Source organism: Platichthys flesus, chromosome 18, assembly GCF_949316205.1.
Source record: "Platichthys flesus chromosome 18, fPlaFle2.1, whole genome shotgun sequence".
In the NCBI taxonomy this organism is placed as follows: Eukaryota; Metazoa; Chordata; class Actinopteri; order Pleuronectiformes; family Pleuronectidae; genus Platichthys; species Platichthys flesus.
The window spans coordinates 20653023-20679647 of record NC_084962.1 but is presented as its reverse complement, the minus strand read 5'-3'; the positions used below and the strand labels follow the sequence as shown (position 1 = coordinate 20679647).

The following is a 26625-nucleotide window of genomic DNA, read 5'->3' as shown; positions in this document are numbered from 1 at the left end:
TTCAGCCTGAAGTGTTGACTGTTGAAGTCCTCCTTCCATTTGGATACAGGCCCAGTGTGACGCTGCAGCGCTAACTGTCGGGTGTTTTCTGTTCGCAGTCGACCCTCCGTCAGATTTGAGGTTTAAGATTTTAAACGAGAACACGGTGCAGATGATCTGGAGCAGACCCGGGTCCAGGATCCAGGGCTACCGGATCCAAGTGACCTCGGACGCAGGTGGGTGTGGCCTGCAGAGCCGTGACCTCACAGCTGTCTCTGGAGACTCCTCCCGTTAGCATCCGACCGATCGGATGAAAACATCACGCTCTGATTAAAGTGATCGTCCACTAACATGGAGGAGGGACTGAGCAGCTGGAAACAGTCGTGTGAATCTTTAGCTTTGTCCTTTATGCATCTGTTAGCTAAGATATATTAATTCAACAACTACCGTTTGTAATCGTCTCGTAAAGTTTAACAAAACTAGCTGATAAACAGAACTCACGTTTCAGCTTTCATGTTTTAATTCAATAAGCACCTGGTGTAACTGTGTTCAGTTAGTTAACCTAGCTAGCTAACGTTAGCATGCTCATTTAATTCAATAACTAGTTGTAACAGCTTGGTACAGTTATTTAACCAAACTAGCTACTAGCAGGACTGATGTTAGCTTTCATTTCAGTGGCTAAACGGATTAAGTGGTTTAATAGTCGTGCTAGCTCACTGACAGAACGGAGCCAGCAGGTAACTTAACAGGGCAAATCAGCTAAGTGAAGAAGCTAGCATTAGCGTGCTAAATAAATATAAGTCCATAATGGGACATTTTGATTGCACAAGATTTAAAAAGCTGTTTCATAATTCCGTTAACTGACATTTCACTAAAACCCAAATATAACTCAAATAACAAAATATACAAAATATGAGGCTAAATGATCAAACAACTGTGGTCAGTCTCGTTTAAGTTTAAGATTCTATTGACAACTTTAATATTTATTACTCTTTTGTTCCTTAAAACCAAAACATAATTCTGAATTATTAATATATCCTAGAAGAAGTGGGTTTAAATGGATCCCAATGATCCTGTAAACCAACACAACTATGAGGTAAACGATTATTAGACTTCATGGAAGGTTTGAAGGTACTTAAGGGTTAAGACCACGTGTTTTATTGTAATTCGTAGTAATGCGGAAAGTTTTCATTAGATTAAATGGAACCGTTGTGTGTTTACAGGGATCTTCCAGTCCTCGGGTCAGTAGTCTGAATGAGGCCTCGTCTGATGCCCTGTTCTGGCTCATGGAGAAATGAAGTAATGCACTGTTGTCCTAATGGCTTCCCTCTGATTTGTGCATTCTTGTAGAAGAACCAAGAAAAGAATTTACGCTGCCTGCCTCTGCGACTAAGACTTCCATCTCCAACCTGAGTCCAGATGTGGAATATGTTGTAACGATATCAGCGTACGCCGGATCGGAGGAGAGTCTGCCCATCTCCGGCCAGATCACACGTGAGTCCCCATGTCCCCGAGCGGTGGACGGACTTTGTGTCCAAACAACCAGTTCAATCCCAGTGAAGCCGGTCTGCAGCTGGTCAACTGTCTGTGGCCATGATGCCCATCCACTCTGTGTGGAAACCAAACACCTGATCACCTCCTGTACATCTATAGATCAAACATCTCAACAAACACATGTTGGTCTATTACTTTGTCCAACCTGGACTTTCTTTATTTAGATTTAATATTGAACTTCAGGAGGAGAAATATATTTATTTATTCAAATCAACATTAGGCTGAAAAGCAGTTTAAACACAGGTTCTTATTAAGAAGCAGTTCTTCCTCCCCCCCGGTGAGCCAGCCTGTTAACAAGGCCGGAGTTGGAAAGCTGACGAGACAGATTTCAGTGACTCTGCGGCAGGCAGCCAATCAGGACCCAGTCCAGCTGTGAAGTGTTTCCTGTGGTCTGAAACCGCGTTTTGACAAAAAACCATTGTTTTAGACTCATGCAGTAAAACTAATCTAATCTAAAGTAATTGTACAACTTATTTTAGAAGGTTTTGTTTACCGAAAAGGAAAAATAGGGATTTTATGCCAACACAGATGAGAAGTCTTTAAACTCTGACATCTGGATAAACTCCCTCTGCTGATCACGATCATGTGACGGCGCCAGGAAAGTTATGAAATGCTCCTAGTGGAGATATCTTTTTCTTAACTGGTATTTTGAAGATTAACCTTAACATTTAAAACAAAATGAACACTAAATGAACATCAGCTATTTGAAGAGGACTTGAAACTAGAGACTGAGACATGAACTCCTTCATGTTTACTGACGTTATAAAGTGAGAGGTAGAGTCACTTTCTCATATACTTATCAAAACTTCCAGTGGAGTCGCCCCCTGCTGTTCATTACATAGAAGACAGGTTTCCGGACGCAGAGTCTTCATTTTTATTTACAAGCTACGTCGAGCCACTAAGGTCAGACACCACTGATCTTGTCTGTGAATGCGGAACAAAGATAAATGAAGTCAGTCGAGTCGCAGCAGGTTAAGACACTGATGTGTGGTGTATATATATGAGGTCTTCACTGAAACCTGCTGATCTGACAAGAGAAACGATGAAGACTTCAACACATTAGTTCCATGTGGGAACTCGTCCTGCACGCTCGGCGCGTCTCTGAGCTGGAAGCACTGCAGAGTGAATCTCACGCATGGAAACACACAAACAAAAGAGCAGTTTGGTTCCAAGTTGAGAAGTCTAATATCTGTCGAAGTAAAACAGGGCAGTTAATATGACATTAAATGAGCATTCGGGGGGGGATTATCCAGATTGTCTCTGAGTTTTGTAATTACATGTTTTATTGTCTTTCAGTTGAGTCCGGTGGCAGAGCTCCATCCAGGAAGCCTGAGCCTTCAGATTCAGTCAGTAAGTCATTGATCTCATCCAATCATTTATCTTAAACCTTTTTCACCCCCCCGCCTGGTTTCCACTTCTTGTTACTGAGTTTCTTCTCCGCTGCTGGGCGGCGTCCATGAGCCTGAGCAATAATCAAGATTAGGCAAAATATAGATCCCTGAAGTATTCGGTCATCGGCTTGGTCCCATGCCGGCCAATTATGCCAGTGCTAAGGAAGCTGCTCACGCTCACTGGGGGGGGGGGGGGGGGGGGGGCGGGAGCCCAGTCCTGAAGTGCTGAGGGAAGTGGAAACCATTACAGATGCTGATTTACAAGAGTTCTGCCGCCCTGGCTCCGCTCAGCCGGGATGACGAGCTCCTGCTGCATTTTCCTTCTTTTCATTGGAGGAAAGTCAGAAGAAAAGCTCCATAACTTCTCAGATAGAATCCAGTGAATCAAACTAACTTTTTCTTCTACAAAATACAAACAAAACTCCCAACTTTGCTTTCCAAATATGTTTGAGAGAAACCCTGAGTCTACGAGACAAACACAGTGGACGTATGAATCTTGGGCAAACTCCACCAGTTGTTTCCTTCTATGGCAAAGAATCGATCTGATGGTCCAGACTGGTTCACCAGTGACAGACGTGTCTTTACTTTTCCCGTCTGTTCTTTTTTCCCAGAATGCTCTGTGAGTGCCATCGCCGATGTCTTGTTTTTGGTGGACGGCTCCTGGAGCGTGGGCCGACCGAACTTCAAATACATCCGCAGCTTCATCTCGGCGGTGGCCGGAGCGTTTCAGATCGGAGAGGACAGGTCCCGAGTGGGTGTGGTGCAGTACAGCAGCGACACCAGGACCGAGTTCAACCTGAACAGTCACATGACCCGGGCGGCGCTGCTGCAGGCCGTGGGCTCGCTGCAGTACAAGGGAGGAAACACCATGACAGGTAACTCTATCACACAGCAAGAAATCATAACTTTTACTGAATGCTTAACAATTAAATACATTTTCTGCCAGTTTAAATGAGCTTAAATAATAATCATTATTTTTATTCCTACTTTCTACAAGAATTAAAAAACGTGAGACTTCTTCTCAATTATTTAACCACGTAACCTGTTCAAACTCGCCCAATGAACACTTCAAATCAAATCAAGAGTAATACACAAATCATTTTTACTGGTAGCAAACATCATGACACATTATCCTTCTCACCCTGTGGTGATTATACTGAAGACACACCTTTTGGCCCTGCACTGTTTGAAACCTAATTCCTGTGTATGAAACCCTCTCTTTGTCGTGGCTCCAGGCGATGCCCTCAGCTACCTCATGGAAAACACCATCTCGCAGGCCGCCGGCGCCAGGCTGAATCTCCCCAAAGTGCTGGTCATCATCACAGATGGCAAATCTGAGGACGCAGTGGAGGGTTACGCCAAGCAGCTCAGGAGCGGTGGGGTGGAGATCTTTGTCCTCGGTATGGAGCCAGAACCACTTTATTGCATTCCACATCTTACATTTTCCATCTTTATTTAATGCTTTTAACTGTTGTTAGTAACACACGCAACCTGCGATGACATAATAATGGAACAAGGTTAAATTCCTCCATCATTAACGCTACTAGCAGCGAGTGATAGCAGGTTCTCTGAGTGTTTATGCTCAAGGTTCAGTGTCAGACTTTCCACCGAGCGAGGATGGAGAAGCAGGAGTGGGCGGTTGCTATGGTGTTGAAGTAACAACAGCTCATCTCTGCTGAAAGTGGGTCACTGATTGAAAATTGCTTTTGGAGACATTAAATATGTTCCCAGGTTCTGTAGGAGAAGCTGTTAACATGCGTAAGAAGAACTGTTCATTTCCACTTCCACTAAAGCAAACAAAAACAAATCCCATCGTTTCCTGGAGGTGATCCAGGCTTTAAAAGCGTTTTAATGGAGCGTATACACAAAGCACCCGGGAGCTGGGCTCAATCCACAGTGTGTGGGGGGGGGGGAGTTACTGCAGTAACACCTCAGATCTACTCTGAATGAAAACTGACAAGTATTGAAGGGGTTTTCGGTAAAAGTATCCACATCAATATGGAAGAATTCTCAATTATAAGTAAAAGTCTTACATTCAAAATGTTCTTATACAGCCTTGAGATAATGTTGTTGGGATTTAGTGCTTGAATTGAGTTAAATTAAAAACAATGGAAAATCCAAAGAAAGAAAAAAGAAAGGGACCAAACCGCGGAGGAAGGAAGGGACATGGAAATAAAGAATCACAGGAATAAAACAAGAGAGAACAATTTGAATGTTATGATCTTGTGTCTCAAACCTTTTATCTGTCAGCTAAATGTTGTCGAGACCATATTCCTGTATTTGCCTCTCACCATGTAGGAGCAGAAAAGAAGCTTAATAAATGGAACCACCCGAGTAAAGAACCAAGTTAGAGAGTTCACAGCTGAACTTTGAGTAATCCTCATTTTGTCCTGAAACAGTTTCTCCAGTTTGACATTAACTTCTCCTGTTGTCACACTTTCCATCCTGAGTCGAGCTGATTCTGTTGATAATTCCAGCTCCACAACTTGTAATCCACTAATGTGGAAAACCAATGTTGCCCTTCACGTCTTTTATGGACCAATTACTTCTTCCAGTATTTATAGACCTGGAGCAAATACACTGATTACAGAGGAATCCTCAGTGACTGTACGAGCACGGCCATGGAGTCAGCCTTGATGCCTCTGAGCTCAAAATGAGAAAACATGAGAATCACAACGGTTATAAAGAACATTTCCCCCATTTTCATAAACTATCCTAAACCCTGATGTTGTATTTCTCTCGGCCTGTAGGTGTCGGTCAGGCCGATGAAGCTGAGATGAAGCTGATGGCCTCCACGCCTCACAGAAGTCACATCTACAATGTCGCCACCTTCGACATGATCAAGAACGTGCAGAGAGAGCTCATCATGCAGATCTGCGCCGGGGTCGAGGATCAACTCAGCTCACTGGTCAGCGGAGAGGAAGGTGAGATGTGCTGAGAACATACTCTAACAGCATGTCTGGGTTTAAAGGGCTTCAAGAAAAACAGACATCCTATAATTCTGATGTTGTATTTCAGCTGTTGAGCCGGCCTCTAACCTCCAAGTCCTGGAGGTGGCCTCGAAGTCCGTGCGTGTGACCTGGGACGCCTCCATCGGGGAGGTCTCCGGATATAAGGTGCAGATGATCCCCATGATGACCGGCAGAAAGCGGCAGGAGCTGTACGTGGGCCCGTCCCAGGCCACGGTGGTGGTCAGAGACCTTTCTCCAGACACAGAGTACCAGATCAGCCTGTTCGCTCTGAGGGGCCTGGCGCCCAGCGAACCCGTCGTGGTCATGCAGAAGACAGAGCCCATTAAACTGTCAGTGGGTGAGTGCTTTTCACAATTTTTCCAACATGAAGACTCAGGAATAAATAGATGGATTAACAAGTGGTCAACTGGGCAGAGGCACAAAACGTCAGGGAGCCCGTGAACTATCCTTTATTTCAAAGCCATCCAGCTTAGTTCAATGATTTCAGAGGGAGGCAGACAGACAACAAAGAGACACAACACCATCACAAACACACAAAACCACCACAAACAGACAAAACAACCACAAACAGACACAACAACCACAAACAGACCAAACCAACACAAACAGACAAAACAACCACAAACAGACCAAACCAACACAAACAGACAAAACAACCACAAACAGACCAAACCACCACAAACAGACAAAACAACCACAAACGCTGCTTTTCCAAGTCCTGAAAACCCGAAGCTTTCTAGACTTTAACCCAGAGGAGCTGTAAACCTGAATTCAATCTCCTGCCAGTTTCCCAGTATAACAGCTGTGTAATGTCCAGTTGCATCCATGTGTGAAAAGAGCTGATTGTTGTCCAGAGACTTCACAGCAAGTGGGCGTGTGGATGATGTCTCTCTAATTTGTCCCTGGTGTTTTACCCGGGCGCCAGCGCTCGTCTTGTCTAAGCTGAGTATTTCCAGTGGGTGTGAAAGCGTCTCACGTGGACGATGTCCGCCTGTGTGCTGCATGTGTGAAAAGACTCGTTGTAAACACGGAGATCTTTCCCACTAAGTCTTGAATTCACCAATAAACAAGTCCCGCACAGGATGAGAAGAAGGACTGATCAAAGTGTTTTCACTGAAGCATAAAGAAGCTGTTAGTCAATGAGATCTGTTTCATTTCCTCTCCAGAATGTTCTCTGGGGATGGACGTTCAGGCCGACGTCGTCCTCCTGGTCGACGGCTCCTACAGCATCGGTCTGGCCAACTTTGCCAAAGTGAGAGCTTTCCTCGAGGTGCTGGTGAACAGCTTCGACATCGGGGCCGGAAAGGTTCAGATCAGCTTGGTCCAGTACAGCAGGGACCCTCACACCGAGTTCTACCTGAACACTCACCACGACCTGGCTGCCGTGGTCAAGGCCGTGAGGACCTTCCCTTACAGGGGCGGCTCCACCAACACCGGCAGGGCCATGACCTACGTGAGGGAGAAGATCTTCCTGACCAACCGGGGGGCGCGTTCCAACGTTCCTCGTGTTACCATCCTCATCACCGACGGGAAGTCGTCCGACGCCTTCCGGGACCCGGCCACGAACCTGAGGAACTCCGACGTGGAGATCTTCGCAGTGGGCGTTAAGGACGCTGTACGAAGTGAGCTGGAGGCCATCGCCAATAAGCCTGCTGACACCCATGTGTACACCGTGGAGGACTTTGATGCCTTCACCAGAATCTCCAAAGAGCTGACGCAGTCCATCTGCCTGAGGATCGAGCAGGAACTTCGCACGATCTTACAGAGACGTAAGTAGGACGGCTTTGATCCTCTATGCTGACGACAGCGAACTGTTCTCTGAACAAAGTTCTGTTCATTTATTGCCAAACTTCTAGTCATTCTTAAGTGAGGTGTGTTGTGGGAAACACTTTTCATTTCATGTGAAGTGTAGGCTTCACTTGGGCTTATGTTGAATTATCTTGTTAATTCTTTATTCGTTCATTATCCAGTCTGCTCAACATGATGTCCTCAAACGTGATGGGCTCAAACTCTCTTCTGATAATCAAGAGCCTCCACGGGTTCAGCAGATTAAACGGAAAACATCCGTCTTTTAACGTGAGCACATGTTGTAAAACTACCTGTCGAGTGTTATGATGAGGAACAGTTGTTGTGATCCAAACAGCGTTTAATCAATTAACTACAGCCGCGCTCAGATGTACCTCCACCAGCCTTCAGTGAGGAGCACGATGCAGACGAGATCAAACATGTCCCACAAGCTGTCTTCTCAGCCGAGCCCTCCTCCGCCTCAATGTGCTCAACACACGTCCACCTCTGATCATTCAAGGCCAGGGAGAGTTCCTGCAGGTGGAAACTTCAGAGCTGGGTCAGATGGTGGGTGCAGAGTTTTCTTTGCATCTGTCTGAACCTGGTCCGAGCAGCAGATGACTCAGTTGTTACCGGGACGAGCAGGGGCTGTCGGGGGTGTCGCCCGTCACGTCTCCGTGGAACAATCTCCACATTGAAAAGCATTCTTTGTGTCTAAATCATTAAACATCTGCTAGTCAAGTTTCAACAAGCAAGAAAAGTTACTCACAAAAGCTTGAGTTGAATCTCTGTCTCTCACTTCTCCAAATGGAGCTTCCAGCTCTGCCAGCGTGGAATGTGACTCACAGCAGCTTTGATTGGTGATTATATAATTCTTATATAATAATGACTTTATGTCAACACAGAGAAGTGTACAGGAGCCTGGAGAGCTGCTGTCACAGAGGGCGTTTCTCAGCAGCTGCCCTCCTGATGGGATTTAAGTGGTGGAGCCAGGGCCGCTCATCACACGCTGTGTTAGGGGCCCAGCTGCCGGGGGGGGCGGGGGGGGGGGGGGTGACACTGTTACTGTCCAACTTTTATAAGTTTGAGTCAAATTCACATTTACTGAGCATTATATTAGAGTTCAGAGAGCGACCTCATCTTCTGATCTGCATGGACCTACCATTTATCTTCAGTGGTCAACCAGTAACTCTCAGTGGTCAACCAGTAACTCTTTAGAAAAGTTAGTTATATAAAAACTAAACTTGACTGAAAGATGAGCTGCAGACTTCAGCGAATCTACGGATCAGGTGGATCCTGGGCCTAAAGGACACGGAGGCACCAGAGGCTTCTGACTGGGTTTGAATTAGATGTGTGGATTCGCTTCTGGACCAAAGACAAAGAGACTCTTCTGTTCAACCTCAATCTGCTGAGGTCCTCGCTCTGCAGTGAGCTCTGTTCTGCTGGTTCCTGCTGGAGCTCGTGAAACATCCCTGGTGCTGAGAGTCACGTCTTTGATGCTTGAACATCAAGAGAACAGAAAGAAGTCACAGACTTTATTAAAGCATCTCCACAAATTAAACTGAGGTTTTTCAGAGTCAAAGAGACTCAACTAAATAAAAAAAGGCCGACTGTGGTCAACTGTTACCATCTGTGTTTGCACGTGATTAGATACAAGATGATCGTAAAGAAGAATTTACTAATGTACATGTTTTCACATTGTGTTTGATTGAGAGTGACTCTTCACCTTCTCCAGAACTGGTTCAGCCGAGGGACCTGTCCTTCTCGGAGGTCGGCCCCAGGATCTTCAGGGCCTCGTGGGAGATTGACTCCAACGACGTTGAGTCCTTCTTGGTTCAGTTCAAGCCGGCAGATGATACCGATGGACATTATGTCTCCATGTCTGTGCCCTGGAACACACTCACCACCCTCCTCCCCCACCTCAACCCGCTCACCCGCTACGAGGTCAACGTTAACGCTCACTACGCCAAAGGGGAGAGCCTACCTGCCACAGGCTATGAAACCACTTTAGAAGGTACTTATCTACACCCACCACATTTATCTTTTTTCTGTTTAAGCTCTTAAATGGCAGCAGAACCAACTTGACTCTTTCACCCGTTGCAGAAAAAGGCCCCGTGCGCAACCTGCGGGTTTCTGAGGAGACGACCGACAGCTTCAGAGCGTCCTGGCTTCCAGCTCCTGGAGCCGTCACTCGTTACCGTCTGACCTACCAACCCGTCGGGGACGAGAGCTCCAGGCTTGAGACGACAACCGACGGCCCCGAGACCACGAGCGTCCTCCGGCAGCTTCGGCCCCGAACCACGTACCGCGTCACCGTCACTCCCGAGTACCAGTCCGGCCCCGGAGTGCCACTGCAAACCGACGGCACCACCAAAGAAGGTGAGTGTGGCTTCGGGTTCAAGTTAAATTGTTGAAAGATGAGATACAGATGCTCTAATAAATAAAAGCTAAATGTTCGAAGCTCCAACAGGAGGAGAAATGTTGTTTCGAGTCGGAGAAGTTGATTTCTGAAGTCCAGGAAACGAGTAGCAAGCTAACGGAGCCACGTTAATATTCAGATTGATCAATTAGTGTTATTGTGATTGTTAGAGGTCTGCCTCCACTTCTGCTGGAGGGGACGTGACAGACGAGCAGCTAGAGGGGCACATCACAGGACGACATCACGATGGTGCAGACGTTTGGTCCAGTTACACTTTTAAATCACGATGATGTTGTGTTGATTCAAACATTCTTGGTCCCAGTTGTGTTTGCGTCGTTTTAAGAACCCACAGTGGAAATGAGTTCAGACTTTATTTTGACGTCCTCTTTGTTCAAAGCCGTCATCTGTCGTTTGACATTTGCTGGGATTCCCAGACTCTGCCTGCGGTGCTGGGAATCCACACATGTTGGAGCCCAGTGGAAACAAACCCCTCACCCTGCAGTGTTAGTGTGACCGGCCCCCGTGGAGCCCCTCGTCCGATCCGCCTCACAGGGGGAGGAATGGAAAACTAGATCAGCTCAGAGCTCAGAGCGTCGGGAAGTGGAGATGAAACTCAAAGGTGATTAACGATGAAGAAGGAAAGCAGAGGAGAGTTCTTCATCTCCCTCCATGACGTTATGATAACCGTAAACTCTTGAAGGGGAGTTATCTCATAGAGACGTTTCCAGCCCTCGCACTTCAGCGGCAGATTACGTATCATCTGAAGACACCGAATTCGGAGGATGCAGCTGGAAGTGAAGACATGTATTCCTCTCCGCCATGGCAACACTATGTGTTCCTGTGCCGGACCCTGGTGCCTCCAGCCCCCTCAGACCGAGCAGCTGTTTAAATCTCATTTCTTGTATAGTTGACGGTTTATTAAAAAGAGCAGAATGAGTCCCAGCCTTGTGTGTCTGTCATAAAACACACATTTGGATTCTCTCCCCCTTGTGTGGCTTACAACATTTTTCCCATTACAATGTTTACTGTGCCATGACTTTATCGCTCAAATATGAATCTATGCAGCGCCTTGAGGTTTTTTCATGAATTACCCTGTTGCTGTCTTTTCCACAGAGTTAGGATAGAAGCACATAATGTGAGGTTACACAAGAATCACTTTACTCTTTATTCCAGTTATTGCTGACCACTCGTAGGAAAAGAAAATGTGCATTCGATTAACAGCCGTGACAGATTCATCAGTCGGTGTTGGATCCAGGCGGCCGTCAGCAGAACCTTCCTCCTGGAGGAAAGAAAAACAGCCTCGACACTTCTCACATTAATAATCAGCAGGAGGCGCTAACACGATGAGTCATTGCTTTATTTGACCAATTATTTTTAAAAGAGGGAATTGTGTGAACTTGCCCCACTTCACTTTCACGCTCTCTCACACTTCTCCGCATCCTGGAAGCTGCTCTGTTTCCTGCAGCGTCGCTCTACTGGAGCAAACTGGGAGCTTAGTGTCTCGGCTCAAGGACGAGTTCCTCCTCCAGTTTCTCTCATGTCAGGGACTGAGTGGAGGGTTAATAGGCCACGAGACAAGTAAAGGACACCTCAAGGCCACAAGTACTAGTTCTCCTCTCCCAGACTCAAGGTCACACATCCTCTGTGTGTTGTGATAAGGACAAGGTGTCTGACCTGCTCGTCCAGCTGACCCTGGATTTGTCTCCTTTAAGACACATGGCTCTTAACCAAGTGTCTGCTCTGATTAGAAGTGGGGACCTTCTCTCTGTTTCTGTACATAAACATAAGGAAACCCAGGGATAGTCTTTAATGGTCCTGAACTCCTCCTGGAGGACCTGAACCTGAGAGAACGGATGTGCAGTGTGAAGACGTGTGGACACGCCAGCAGCCGCTCGCAGGCTGAGAGGCGAAGATGAGAAACAGCAAGACCGGACAGGAATGTCTGCGAGCTGAGAGCAGGGCTGGAAGGTGAGGAGGAGCAGGAGAGACTGACTCACTCCTGTCTCTGTCCTCCTCTCTGTTTACGTCTCCATGTGTCTTTGTTTCACGCCGCATCTCCTTCTCGTCTTTCCGCTGTCGTCTCCCATTCCTCCCAGTCTCAGTTTTGCTATGTCTCTTCATATTAGCTTCTCGCTGTGTCTCTCGTTCCATTTTCCTCTTCACGTCTCCCTCGTTCAGTCTTTTCTTTGTTTCCTCGTTTTTTTCCACCTTTTGAGGGCTTGCCTGGAATTTAATGGTGTTGTCTGCGGCCTCTGTGTTTCGGCCTGCAGCCGCCTCCCTGGTAGCGGGAACACACTTTCTTTCTGACGCTTCAGGGGCCCTCACTGGCTCAGCAGGAGCAGTGTTGGGTTCACGGTCTGGTTCAGTGTGAGGAGGCTTGAGGTGCGAGGCCTCCAGACGTCCCTGGTGCTGGCCCATAGCAGAGGCAGCTGGCAGCAGGATCCTCTTTCCCTTTGTTTCAGTTAAACCTGTTCGGATCTGCAGCAGAGAACTCCGCTGCACTGCCGCCGTTCCCACGTTAGATCCAATGATCTCACTCTTCTAAATGTAAAAACTTATTTTACTGTGCACAGTCACGTTAAGCTTCTCCAGGGCCTCCTGTGTGCACGGGCCGATTTCTGTTTACGACCAAATGCATGGGAGCTGAAATGGAAAAAACTTGTTCAGGCCAGAATCAGCAGGTTAAAGTGTTTTCTGTGAAATATCCGCTTATTTCCCAAACTACTGTATAAATGCAGCTTTATTTTCATTCTGTCTGACATTTTTCAAACAATGGGCCGATAGATCCATGGCCACGCTCGAGTGTGGTTCCTGTCTCAGTTGTTTGGCTGTAAACTTGTCCACAGTTGATGTTTAAAGAAGCTGCAGCTGCTTGTGGCTTTTCTCAAGCCCTCACTTTGAACACTCGTTTGGAGGAACCCCAACAAGTGGACATGAACCAGGACCTCCTGGTCCTAGGCCCAGCGGAGCGTGACGCTGCCGTGGGACGGAAAAGCTTACAACACAGTGGAGACAACATTTCATTTTCAGATTGATGACCGATAATTAATTCTGAGTGACTACCACAGAGCGCAGAAACAAAACTCTGCTAACGAGTGTAAGAAGAAAAAACGAGATTGATCGGGTGCATTTGAGGTTTTAATAATAAATTTCGCTTCCTGTTTGAAATTGTTTCCATTAAACCTAAGTTTAGACCGTAGATGGTCGTGAGTCCTAAAACAAGGGCGTGTTCCTCAAGTTCTTTAATCGTGACGCTCTGGAAATCGAATGCTTCTTGTGTAAATCAGTCCCAGACGTCCAACCTGTCCTCATCTGTCTTCAGCCTTCTGCAGTGTGTCCACACGCTCCTCAGGACAGAGGTGGAGGCTGGAGTTTGGACTCTTGGTCTGAACATATGAGGACGAGGCTTCCCCTTCTAGCTCAGCCAGTAAACAGAGTTCTCAGAGTCCTGCTACGAGCAGACGTCGCTCTGTGCTCCCGGCTGACGGAACATCACGCTTGAGTTTAGGATCTGGATGAAACTAGGAAATTGGCTTTTTCCATGTAATGCTTCAGTGGAACCATATGTTGACAAGACTAAGACAATCCCTCTAAATCTTTTTAATTCTCTTGTCTTCAGAGCAGTGTAAATATGTGTTTGAATCAAGCTTAGTTTACATATCTATACCTCATAATTTAGATTTTATGGACTTAATGTGTCCTAGATTAGTAGTTGAATTAACTTTATAAACTACTTATAAACCTCGGCCAAGGAGGACTTCTGTGATGTGGGTCAGGGAACAGCTCTGATGTGGGTCAGGGAACAGCTCTGATGTGGGTCAGGGAACAGTTCTGATGTGGGTCAGGGATCAGCTCTGATGTGGGTCAGGGAACAGCTCTGATGTGGGTCAGGGAACAGTTCTGATGTGGGTCAGGGATCAGCTCTGATGTGGGTCAGGGAACAGCTCTGATGTGGGTCAGGGATCAGCTCTGATATGGGTCAGGGATCAGCTCTGATGTGGGTCAGGGAACAGCTCTGGTGTGGGTCAGGGAACAGCTCTGATGTGGGTCAGGGAACTACTCTGATGTGGGTTAGGGATCAGCTCTGATGCGGGTCAGGGAACAGCTCTGATGTGGGTCAGGGATCGGCTCTGATGTGGGTCAGGGATCAGCTCTGATGTGGGTCAGGGAACAGCTCTGATGTGGGTCAGGGAACAGCTCTGATGTGGGTCAGGGAACAGTTCTGATGTGGGTCAGGGATCAGCTCTGATGTGGGTCAGGGATCAGCTCTGATGTGGGTCAGGGATCAGCTCTGTTGTGGGTCAGGGATCAGCTCTGATGTGGGTCAGGGAACAGCTCTGATGTGGGTCAGGGATCAGCTCTGATGTGGGTCAGGGATCAGCTCTGATGTGGGTCAGGGATCAGCTCTGATGGGGGTCAGGGATCAGCTCTGATGTGGGTCAGGGATCAGCTCTGATGGGGGTCATCAGTCTTACAGTCTTGTTAATGTTGGGTGTTGGGAGGTTTTTCAATATTTAGAGAATATTTTCAGAGAATAATTGAGTGGTTCCTAGGAGAGTGTGTGATTTGGTTCAGATCCAGTGTGATTTTCTACACGTTATTTATATTTTATATTGTTTATTGCTCATCTCCTAATCTCTTATAATTTGTGTTCACCAGTAGCAGTCTGTTGTTTCTTGTGTTGTAAGTGAGGCGTCTGGAAACAGGAGAAGTTGCTCACTGTATAAATAAAGGTTTGACTGAATCATTCCCTGCGTTAGCCTTTGAGCCACACAGGAAATTAGAACCCTCGACTCTGGCACTGTTGCTGCCTTGCTCAGAGTTTCTCCTCTGATGTGGAGTTGCACCAATTACACTGCCAGAGAGAGTTTTTTTACTTCCCTGCCATCTGGGCCACCCGTGAGAAACCAGCCGTTGCCCTCCGAGACTCAAGGTGCTTCTCAAGTCTGACGATGGAGTCAAGTGGCCAAGTTTATACAAGTTATTGGCCGAGAGTCTTTCCACTGTGACGGCTCCAGAGGCAGCCAGACCCGGACTCCTCCTCCAGATCCAGAGGCTTTCAATGTAGTTTTATAAAAACCCCAGAGGAGTTGTCATGTCGTCCATGTTTATTTACAGTAGATATATTCGGTCTGATTGATAGACAGAGACACACAGAGAGAGAGAGCAGTTCACATTCCTCCGTTCCTTGATTTCCTTGTGGCTTTGTGAACATGAGCCTCATTTATGGAACATTTTCTTGAGAGCTCCTTGTGCAGAGCGGCAGATATTCCACAGACATCTCCGGACTGTCTGTGGCTGCTCGTTCTGAAACTGCATAACTGCCGGTTGATGGAGGCTACAGCAGCACATGTGAAAGTCCTATAAACTGGAGGTTGTGTCAGTTGGAAACATTGAGGCAGTTTGCAGACCTGCACCTCGGTCCAGACACTTTCCTCAAATGTCCTGTGTCAGAACACAGATGTCCGAGGACGCTGCTCCAGATATTACTTGGAACATTTACCCCTTTGTAGAACAGTCCTGAAGTCGGCCCTCATCACCAACAGCTCTGGAATCTCCTCGTCTTCGTCTTCTACGTGTATCGCTCCTCTTCTTCATCCTGAGATGTTGGTGTTCTTCAGGTTTCATGTCTGTCACGTGTTAGAAACCTCATCAACACGTCCACTCGCTCACTGGGAAGCTCCCACACATTGTCCTGCTGGTTCCTCACATGGACTCACTTTAACTCACTGACATTTCAACATAACCTCCAGAGCACGTCGTGAACACGTCAGGAACACGTCAGGAACACGTCAGGAACATTACGGGAACACGTAAGGAACACTTCAGGAACATTACGGGAACACGTAAGGAACACTTCAGGAACATTACGGGAACACGTAAGGAACACTTCAGGAACATTACGGGAACACGTCGGTAACACGTCAGGAACACGTCAGGAACATTACGGGAACACGTAAGGAACACATCGGGAACACGTCGGTAACACGTCAGGAACACGTCAGGAACATTACGGGAACACGTCGGTAACACGTCAGGAACACGTCAGGAACATTACGGGAACACGTAAGGAACACATCGGGAACACGTCGGTAACACGTCAGGAACACGTCAGGAACATTACGGGAACACGTCAGGAACACATCGGGAACACGTCGGGAACATGTCAGGAACACGTCGGGAACATGTCAGGAACACGTCAGGAACATTACGGGAACACGTAAAGGAACATGTCAGGAACACGTCGGGAACATGTCAGGAACACGTCAGAAACACGTCAGGAACATGTCGGGAACATGTCGGGAACACGTCAGAAACACGTCAGGAACACGTCAGAAACACGTCAGGAACATGTCGGGAACATGTCGGGAACACGTCAGAAACACGTCGGGAACACGTCAGATACACGTCAGGAACACGTCAGAAACCAGCAGGAACACGTATTGAGTTCTGTGCACCTCTTATTTTTTATTTATCAAATCAAATGGAACCTTTCAAATTAAAAGCCTTGCATTCTTGCAGCCTGTGCAGAACATGGTTTTAAATTTGATTTCTTTGTCATATGTGCAGCCTGTGTTTCATTAATATTTGTTTCTGTAGCTCGTCTTTCTGTCTGACCACATTTTGCTTATTTAAAAGATGATCATTTTTGAAAAGACATGTCTGGCAGAGAGAGATCTGCTCCGGTCACTTTCAGGCTCATTTCTCTTGACTGAGTTCTTCTAGCGTTCAGGAACACTCACGTTGAGTCTGGCCCGTGTCCCTGAACACACTTCAGACTTTTCAAGTGAAGTCTCCTAACCTTGTTTTCTTGAATCTGGACCAGAAAGTTTTTTTCCGACCATAAACATTTCGGGAGTGTGTCTCCAAAGATCTGTATCGACTGGTAAATGAATCAAAATGATTTATTTAACGCCGCCTCTGTTGATTGTGTAGCTGGAGGTGATTGACTGTGATAATTATCAGGTTATGGAAACTTGGCTCCTCTGCTGCACCTCCTCCGTTCCTGTTGTCACCTTTTCACTGGAGAGGGATGATGATTCCTCCTCCTCGTCTTCCATCCCTCAGTCTGAAGTTTGTTTAACCCTTTCCCCTCCTTCTTGTTTCCAGACGCCGGGGCTCCGAGGGACCTGGTGACCAGCGACGTGACCGACACCAGCTTCACGGCGTCCTGGACGGCAGCGCCTGGGAACGTGCAGATGTACCGGGTGAACTGGAGGTCGCTGTTTTCCAAGGAATCCGGAGAGAAGACGGTACCGGGCCACGTGACCAGCACCGCGCTGGACGGTCTGAGCCCGGAGACACTGTACCAGGTGTCTGTGGTCGCCGCCTACAGTCACAAAGACAGCGTCCCGCTCACCGGACAGGAAACCACTGATGGTAAGAAACACGCCACACCACTGACGCCCCGCTGTCCAGTATCGGAAGTGGTTGAGGCGACTGGAGTTGAGTCAAATTAAAAACTATGATTTATAACGTCAATAAACATGAAGGAGTTTCTGTCTCAGTCTCTAGTTTCAAGTCTTCTTCAAACAGCTGATGTTCATTTAGTGAATTATGATCATTCAGGGTCAAACAGACCACAAAGCAGCGGATGTGAGACTTTCACCTCTCGACCTTCTCTGCTTTGACATTTGGCCGAAACTAATGTGTTTTGTGTTTTGCGCCACATGAATAAAATCAAAAGTTTATTCAAAACATGTTGGAGAGCGTGAATAATCGTCCAGTTCTCCGAATTATACTTTTCCGCTTTTCTCCGCCATGGGAAGGATCCAAATTTCAATGAAGATTTTCATTCTGCATTATTTTCAAACTGATTCGAAGCTGTTTGTTTGGGCGAAGCATCAACGTGACCACAGTTTTTTGCGTTTTGCAGAAGTAACATAAGTCACAGCTGAGGGGAATATTACACCGCACAACGTGTGTGTCCTGGTTGATGAGATGCACATTGACATTCTTCACCAGAGATGAGACACGCTCTAAAAATGTCAACACATTCCTCCACTTGGGAAATCAGACTCACAAACAGGCTACACAAAACAAATCACCGAGTACAAACTGTCCCTCGGTGCAACAGGACCATGACATGTCCTCCGGTCCGTCTGGAGACGAGTTGCTTCCTTCAACCGATAAAAACCCTCCAGAGGGAAATCAAGCACCTTGACAAACTTTCCTCCGGATCATTTAATAAACTTATTATTCCCTTTTGTTGAGTTTTTTTCTATAAATCACTCAATCAAATCAAAATTTCATTTTATTGGGGTTTGGTTTTTTTGGAGGGTAAAAGGAAAATGCGGTGAATGTTTCCTTCCGCGGCAAATTAATGATTTCTGGGTCAAAGCCTAATTCACAACCAGTGAGCTTTGGCAGGAAGCTGAAGTTCTATTGAAGGTTTTTATGATTATATATGACGAGTGCTCACAGAAACCACACCGGGCTCGTGAATGGTTATCATGGTTTCAATGGAAAATAAAGAAATGATGAATAAAATAAAAAACTGTGTAATCTACACCAAAGACAGATTTACTTTATAAATCTACTTTCATTCAACTAACTATCTGAAATCGTTTCCACCTCTTATGAAATGGATAAGAGGCAGTTTTTAATTGGAGTATTTTAAACCTCAACTCATATATTTCCCTCAGCTCTAAAGATACTTTCAGAAGCATCAAAATATTTGAGACTTTTCTGGTAATATGAAGAACTTATTCTGGCTCTAATACTTCGTCATGTGATCACAGATTTTTGATATTAAAGATCTTGAATCTTGAATCTTGAACTTGATCGTTAACCGTAAAACTGAAATCCATCATTCTCGTAACAACTCAAACATAAACAACTGGAATCCAGCAGAATGAGCTCTTCTACATTTCTTCATCTGAATGATCTGAACCTGTTCGACTCTTTGTTCTCAGCCTCCGCTGCCGGTAAAGCTCTGACTGTGTCGGACGAGACCGAGCGATCCATGAAGGTCGCGTGGACGCCGGCGCCGGGCAAGGTGCTCCACTACCGGCTGAAGTACGTCCCGAGTGGGGGGGGCAAGGAAGTGGCGATGAAGATCCCTGGGGCGGCCACTTCCACCATCATGAGGCGCCTGCAGCCGAAGACCACGTACCACATCACCGTTCACCCCATGTACAAGCGCGGGGAAGGCAAAGCAAGGCAAGGAGTAGGAACGACACGTACGTTGATCCATAATTCATCTGAGCGAGTCCAGACGCTTCTGAACCCAGACGCTCAAACCTCTTAAACCCCATCGCTGGTGACATGAAACCAAGAATCTGCTGCTTCCCCATTCCTATTAAACAAGTCCGAATGATTGAGTGGTCTAAGTGTAAAGGAGCTGATCTTTAATTATATTCACATCCAGCTCCTGAGGTCACATATCTGAGTTTATCTGAATGAGAATGTGATGACTTCCCTCTCAGGTCTTTACTGAGATGACAGAAGACGTGATCACTTCTTTCAGAGGAAGCATTAACACAGGTTGGGCTCATTGAACTTGCAGATTTTTGTTTCCATTGTTCCACCGAGAACATGATGTTCTGAGCGAGGTGGAGTTTAAGGGACTTGTTGAGATGAACACGTCTCACACCACAGCGTCTTCTCACCTCGACACTAAAACCACAGTTAAACAGCGGCTGGACCCCACGTTACTAACACACCGCATGACACAGGGCTTCTCTAACAAACACCCTGGTCCAAGGATCTGTATTCTGGACTAATGAGAAACTGGCTGATCTTTCAAACCTTTGCCAACCGTTTGAAAGTGCGTTGACTTTTACCTTCAGTGCAAGTTGGTCCTGAAGTCCTGCCCCGGGTTCTTCTCTTTCAGTGTCGCCCTACAAGAGTCCGCAGAACCTCCAGACCTCCGAACCCACCAGGAACAGCTTCAGAGTCTCCTGGGATCACGCCCCCGGGGACGTGCAGGGCTACAAGGTGACCTTCCACCCCAGTGGGAACGACATCGACCTGGGGGAGCTGCTCGTGGGCCCCTATGACAACACCGTGGTCCTAGAGGAACTCAGGTAAGTTCTCCTCATGAGGAATTTAAGGGTTTCATTAAAAACAGTTTTTGAACCTAACTTAACTATTTCCTTCAACATGTTATTACCCAAAAACCAAAGATTCAATTAATTTTCCCATAGAAATGTTTTTTTTACACCTCACACAGTCGTCTGTTTTGTGACTTGAAGTAAAAGAGCAGGAGTTATGTTTTTCGTTGAGAAAGACTTTTTCTTTTTCCCTCAGGGCAGAAACCAAATACTCTGTGTCCGTGTCCGGGATGTTTAAGGGAGGCGAGAGCGTTCCTCTGGCCGGAGAGGAGAAGACGACCCTCTCCGACGCTCCGGAGCCTCCTCCCCTCAACGACCTTGGTAAAAGCTGATAACTCGAGCTCGCTGCACCTCACACCCGGTCCTCAGCCGCTCTGAGGAGCAGGTCTGCAGACCAGATGCTCCCTGAGCCGAGTGGCTTCACGGCACAGATCTGACTGAGGTAGAATCCGGCCAGAGGGCTGAGGTATTTGTTGTCAAAGGGGATTAATGTCACCGGCGCGTTGGAATTGCAGAGTGAAGTCTGACGCAGAGGATTTGAATTAGTGCAAATTATTCCGTGCTGTCTGGCTCCTGCTGCCCCCCCCCCCCCCCCCCCCCCTCGGTGTGAAGTGACATGTTGTCTGAAGCGTTCACATTTAGAAACCATGATCGTCCTCGACCACCTCACACGTTGCTGCTTTGCCAGTTCGACCACAAACATCAGATCGGTTTCATTTGGCAAAAAAAATGTTGTCAGGGAAAAGTAGATCTTCCCCATTTTTAACTTTTCTGATGCGTCTCAGCTTTCAAGTGTTTTTTTTATGGTCTTGAATGTTGGCCAGCGTATGAATATATCAAGGACCTGAGAATGTGCTCCTCCTCCAGAGGGAGAGCCGGCCCTGGATTCCTGCTGTGATGTGGAGCAGGTCGTTAGAAGTCACTAACCCAGACCTTTAAACAACGTGTGAAACACTCGACTCTGAAGCCGGAGAGTTTTTAACCTGAATCACTTGAAATCCTTTTTTTACATCTTTGTAAACGTTAAAGTTCAACGTGACGTTAGCTTGTTGACAACAACTTCTAGGTTGTTGAGTGAGGACACAGTGAAATGGAAATCACATGACGTGTGGAGGTTCCAGTTAAAGTTAATATCAGCAGAATTAAACCAAAATTAGACTCATAAAATAGTTGGTTCCAGCTAATTTAACAGGGAGGAGGCTTTTTCTGAAATGATGGAAAAGATTCAAATCTGATCTGAATCTTTCTGCTCTAAAGTTTCCACATTTAACAAAACATTTCCAACTCAACAACCACCTGGGCTTTTCCTTCACGTCGGCCGATAGAAGCTGACAATATGAGATTTAATGTGTCAGGATTGTTTATTCAAACAGGTTGAACTTTGTCAGAGGTTCCAGTTTGTGTTTCCATTCAGACGGAGCTTGATGTTTATTAGTTCAGATTTGAACCCGAGTCCCTGAAGTCGTGAGCAGCCTCTCAGCGCTGCCTCTGCGTCGAGCATCTGTTTCTGCAGCCGGCTGAGAAAGAGCTGAAGATTTAGAATGATTGTCTCCTAACCTGTTTCCACTTGCCCACTCAGGGGCCCTGGCTCTAATCGCTCAGGGGCCGCAGAGCGTCGCCCCGTCCGCGAGTCGTCCTCCACACGTGGACGGGACGACATGTTTCCTCCCTACAGGTGCCGCGGGCAGGAATGTGGAGCGGAGCAGGAGCAGGCCTCGTATATCACAGTGTCAGAGAGGCTGACCCCCGGCAGCACTGATTCACCGCTGGATATTAAACCTCTGGAAGAGAGAGAGGCCTGAGGAGAGAGCCGCCCATCCAGACGCTGCTGCACAACGTGCTACTGAATGATTGAATTGTGTAAACATGTATAAACGTCTGTGTCATGTTGCATTGTGAGAGTTTTGTGTCTTTACTTCAGCTCCTCATTTCTCTCTGATGCACCACACACTGTTTCCTCTTTTCCACACTTTCCTCACACACACACACACATCTCTGACGGATCCTCGTGAACTCGCTGGGGGACTGTGGCGTCCATGCTGTCTGTCCTGACTGTCCTCGCCCTCACTGTCTCTCCGCAGGCACTCAGTGTAAGACCTCAGCCATGGCCGACATCGTGCTGCTGGTCGACGGCTCCTGGAGCATCGGACGCATCAACTTCAAAACCATCCGCAACTTCATCGCCCGCATGGTCAGCGTCTTCAGCATCGGGCCGGACCGAGTCCAGATCGGTAAATCCTCCACGCCTCTCACCGCTCACACCGGAACCAGGACCGCTCTGCTCACGCTGCTGGACTTCTTGTGTTCTGACACGTGCCTCGGTTTCCTCTGCAGGTCTGGCTCAGTACAGCGGAGACCCGAAGACCGAGTGGCACCTGAACGCCCACCCGACCAAGGCGTCGCTGATGGAGGCCATCGCCAATCTCCCGTACAAAGGAGGAAACACCATGACGGGTGATTGAATGAGGACTCGACCAAACCTAAACACGAAACAGAAGTTCTCTCTTTGATGGGATTCTTTGTCCAACCTGTTTGTTTGCGTCCCACAGGAATGGCTCTGAACTTCATCCTCCAGACCAACTTCAAGGCCAGCGTGGGAATGAGAGCCGGCTCCCGCAAGATCGGTGTCCTGATCACAGACGGAAAGTCCCAGGACGAAATCGTCTTCAACTCCCAGAAGCTGAGGGAGAGCGGCATCGAGCTGTACGCCATCGGTGAGTGGTTCCTGTGGGCTGCTGGTCTGAGCCGTGGGGGGGAGCTCTGACGTGATGCTGCTGAGATGTTATGTGATAACCTCTTTCTAAAGAGGCCGTTTGTTCTCTCAGGTGTGAAGAACGCTGACGAGAACGAGCTGAGGTCCATCGCCAGCGATCCCGACGAGATCCACATGTACAACGTCAACGACTTCAAGTTCCTCACGGACATCGTGGACGACCTCACCGGCAACCTGTGTAACAGCGTCAAGGGTCCAGGTGGGGAACCACCCTCCAGCCTGGAGTCAGAGGATTCAAACCTTCCAACACGCCGTCTCCATTTTATTGAATTGATTGAACTAAATGTTTTAATATTGGAATTTTCTACCTTTTACCAGTGAGCTGTAAAGTGTGTGAGCTCGGCTGCTGCTTGGTTCTTTAGATGCTGCAGAGTCAGATTTACACCTTCTATAATTACCGCTGTTTGAGGTCAGAGGGAAACTTAACTGCTTCAGAGAGTTTTATTTTTCCGGAATTTACAAAACCACAGTTTTGACTGACAACCGTAATTTTCTGAAGTTTGCCTGCAGGCTTTCAGGAAGTTTAACAGACGCTCGAGGGCTCGACACAGACAACAGGGAACTCTCAACATGACTTACAGTGTCTTAGATTCGTTTTTAAAGAAAGCCGGAGCAAACCCGTCCAGGGCAGATTTGTGGCGGCAGAGTTCACCGAGTGAAATACTTGACATGTCGGATCATATTCCAGCTCCTGCTTCTTCCCTTTCAGAAGCGGAACTGGAGGCGCCCACCGACCTGGTGACCTCCGAGGTGACCCACCACTCCTTCCGGGCCAGCTGGACGGCGCCCGACGGGCCCGTGGACAACTTCCGTGTCACTTACCAGATGGTGGCAGGAGGACCCACCCAGGAGGTGAGCTACTCCGCTGAGCCTGGGTCAGATCTGAGGAGTTTTAACCTGGTTCAGATGTTTTAACCTGGTTCTGATGTTTTAACCTGGTTCAGATGTTTTAACCTGGTTCAGATGTTTTAACCTGGTTCAGATGTTGTAACCTGGTTCAGATGTTTTAACCTGGTTCAGATGTTTTAACCTGGTTCAGATGTTGTAACCTGGTTCAGATGTTTTAACCTTGGTCAGATCTGAAGAGTTTTAACCTGGTTCAATGCGAAGAAGATGTATAAATGAGGTTTCGCCATCTGTTAGAAATCATCCTGGATATCATCTTGTTTATTGGTTCATTCCCTTCTGGCTTCCATCACACTGTTTGTTCATATCTGTGAACTGAATCCTTCAGGTGAGATTCACGACTTCCTGTGAGTTTAGTAAATACGAGTCCGACACTCAAACCCGACCTGCTGCAGTTGAACATTCTGGTGTTTGTCCTCGTCGGCAGATTGAAGACAGGACGTCTCTTCCACAGTCCCACGTCTGTCTTCTGTTCAGAGGCTCTGTGCACTCGGCCTTCACACGCTGAGACCTGGATCTCCATCTCTTCAGTGGACCTGCTTTCAGTTTGCACTTAACCTCCTGTCGGCCCGTCTTTAACAGCCCAGCGCTGGGTCTTTTCCATCCTTTGTGCTTTTATTGGCCCTTGTCAGACGGAGCCTGTGCAATTACACTGGAGCTGCTCTGAACTCAAGCAGAGTTTCCACTGGATCCACTTAGTTTAGCGCTGCAGACCTCACACCGGGCCGAGACGCCTCCGCTCACAGCCCCGCTCCTCTTCTCTCTGGTTCCTCCCACTGTAAAGAGTCACATGATATTTACATGCTGGGGTTTAGTGCAGCTCTTAGCTCAGTGCAACAAGAAAGTGAATTCCTGAATTGCAAGCAGGCAGTAAGAAGAAGGGTCGAGGCCGAGGCTCGCTGCCAAGAGACGAAGCTCCAACGTCTCAGGTTCTGGAGCCACTGCTTCCCTGTGGACACATGAGGAGGAGATAAACACAGACGAGGAGAAGACACCAACAAGTGGTTTTCTGTCAGCGAGTCAAAGTTGAGTTTGATTTATCTGGATAACTTGGAGGGAAAGTTCTTTAACACCTTGTTGGGTCCAGATCTCTAGGAGGCAGAAAAGACTCTGTTCTCCTCCGGGACCAGGGACTCAAATTACATTTAACCTTATTTAAGAAAGTTGAACTTAGAATAGAATCGAGTTGTTGATGACCTGTCAGAATGTCTTGATAGAAGACGGAGATGTTTCTGGAGATCAGAAACACGAGCAGCAGGAGAATCCAGTGCTAGTTGCTTCTCCTCTGGGTCGGATTTCCCAGCACGACAGGAATCTTACACCGTTCAGCCGCCAAACTCAAGGTTCCTCCCACCAGCTCGTGAAGGCATCACGAGAGCTTAACGGGCTGTCATCATCTAAAGGTGGAGATATGAGACCTGGAGCTCCATCAAACATCAAGAGATCAGCCAGATCTTCACCTGACGCAGTCTCTGCTGGTCCTTGTGTGTTCGTCGTCTTCACTGTTCAGTTTGTTGAGTCAAGCTTTGTGTTTCAAAGGTGGTTTTCTCTCCTCGAGCCACCGTGACGGCAAAGAAAACCACAAGTTCGATTCCCTCATCTTCCCTTTGTTTCGATGTCGGATCAAAAGCTCTGACGACATCTCCTTCCAGTCACTTCTCATTAGCTCTGAAACATGAGTCCTCTCCGGCTCAGCTCCACTGGGTTTGAACTTGCCTGATTAGTGATTGGAACGTTTCTTTCTCAACCTGCTCTACCTTGATCCTTCGCTTCCTGGACGACTGCAGAGTGTCTGCTTCTTTCCAAAGAACAAAAACTTGGCTCCTTCGTCACTTTCCAAACTGGTTCCTCACTGAGAGCAGGAGCCTCACGCTCCTTCAGAATAAAGCACCAGGTTCAGCTGTAGAGATTATATGAAGACCCATCTGGTGAATTACAGCCACACTATGTAAAACACATCTATAATGTTTCTGACACTCTACTTAGAGATTCACTGGTTCCCAGCATGCTAACCAGTCCTCTGTGGTTTCAGCTGCTGGTGGACGGGACGGTGAGCAGCACGGTGCTGGAGGGCCTGACGCCTCTGACCGAGTACATGGTCCACGTCTACTCTGTGAAGAGCGAGATCAACAGCGAGCCCCTGAGGGGCACAGAGATCACCTGTGAGTGTTTCCTCTTCACCTCTCTACCCTCCTCTTCCTCACGCTCCCATCGCCCCCCCCCCCCCCCTCCTGTTTTAAACACAGACGGGATTAAAGAAGAGCTTTAAAGTCTGACAGCGTCATCGCTCAGTTCATTACTGTTTGTGTTTCTTCTGTACGAGTTGTGAGATACACAAAAAGATTTCTCTGCTCATTATCACATCAGTTGTTAACTGTCCCCCCCCCAACCCATCACCCTCTGTTTATTACAACACATACTGACATCTGATCTGAGGCCGGTGGGCGAGGTGAGAATCCCACTGAGCCACAGGGACGACAGATAAAAGGTTTTTTATCGTCTGTATCTCAAACAAACTGATTTAATGTTTGTAGTTTTTTATTTTTATGTCTTCTTAAATGTGGCTTTGACAGTTTCCCGCTCTGCATTTATTCCCTGTCATGTTTAAACTAACACTGGGTCCAATGTGTGCGTCTGTTGGAGCTCGTAAAGACGTGTCCTCCATTGATCTGCTGAGACAGTGAGGACATGAACTCGCTGTATGAATCACATCTTCTGTTTTAAATCAGATGTTCAGGGTTTCACATCCTGTTTCAAAGTAGAAAGGATCCAATCTACTAATGGTTTGGTG

The 26625-nt window shown here is 47.3% G+C and overlaps 1 protein-coding gene across 5 annotated transcripts in view; it reads left to right on the top strand.

Moving 5' to 3' along the window:
* Positions 1-26625, top strand: part of col12a1b (collagen, type XII, alpha 1b) — a 77906-nt gene that overhangs the window by 3852 nt on the left and 47429 nt on the right. For 3 of the 5 annotated variants that reach the window (XM_062410942.1, XM_062410941.1, XM_062410943.1), the window contains exons 3-22: positions 99-215; positions 1330-1473; positions 2830-2883; positions 3536-3799; positions 4160-4324; positions 5675-5848; positions 5943-6233; positions 7063-7665; positions 9417-9695; positions 9785-10060; positions 17211-17480; positions 19016-19282; positions 19936-20128; positions 20352-20476; positions 22237-22386; positions 22490-22609; positions 22705-22869; positions 22981-23127; positions 23638-23780; positions 25867-25996. In XM_062410942.1, coding sequence (XP_062266926.1) covers positions 99-215; positions 1330-1473; positions 2830-2883; positions 3536-3799; positions 4160-4324; positions 5675-5848; positions 5943-6233; positions 7063-7665; positions 9417-9695; positions 9785-10060; positions 17211-17480; positions 19016-19282; positions 19936-20128; positions 20352-20476; positions 22237-22386; positions 22490-22609; positions 22705-22869; positions 22981-23127; positions 23638-23780; positions 25867-25996 — 4077 coding nt within the window. The remainder of the gene's footprint in view (positions 1-98; positions 216-1329; positions 1474-2829; positions 2884-3535; positions 3800-4159; positions 4325-5674; positions 5849-5942; positions 6234-7062; positions 7666-9416; positions 9696-9784; positions 10061-17210; positions 17481-19015; positions 19283-19935; positions 20129-20351; positions 20477-22236; positions 22387-22489; positions 22610-22704; positions 22870-22980; positions 23128-23637; positions 23781-25866; positions 25997-26625) is intronic. The other 2 variants (XM_062410945.1, XM_062410944.1) reach the window with 1 other exon arrangement.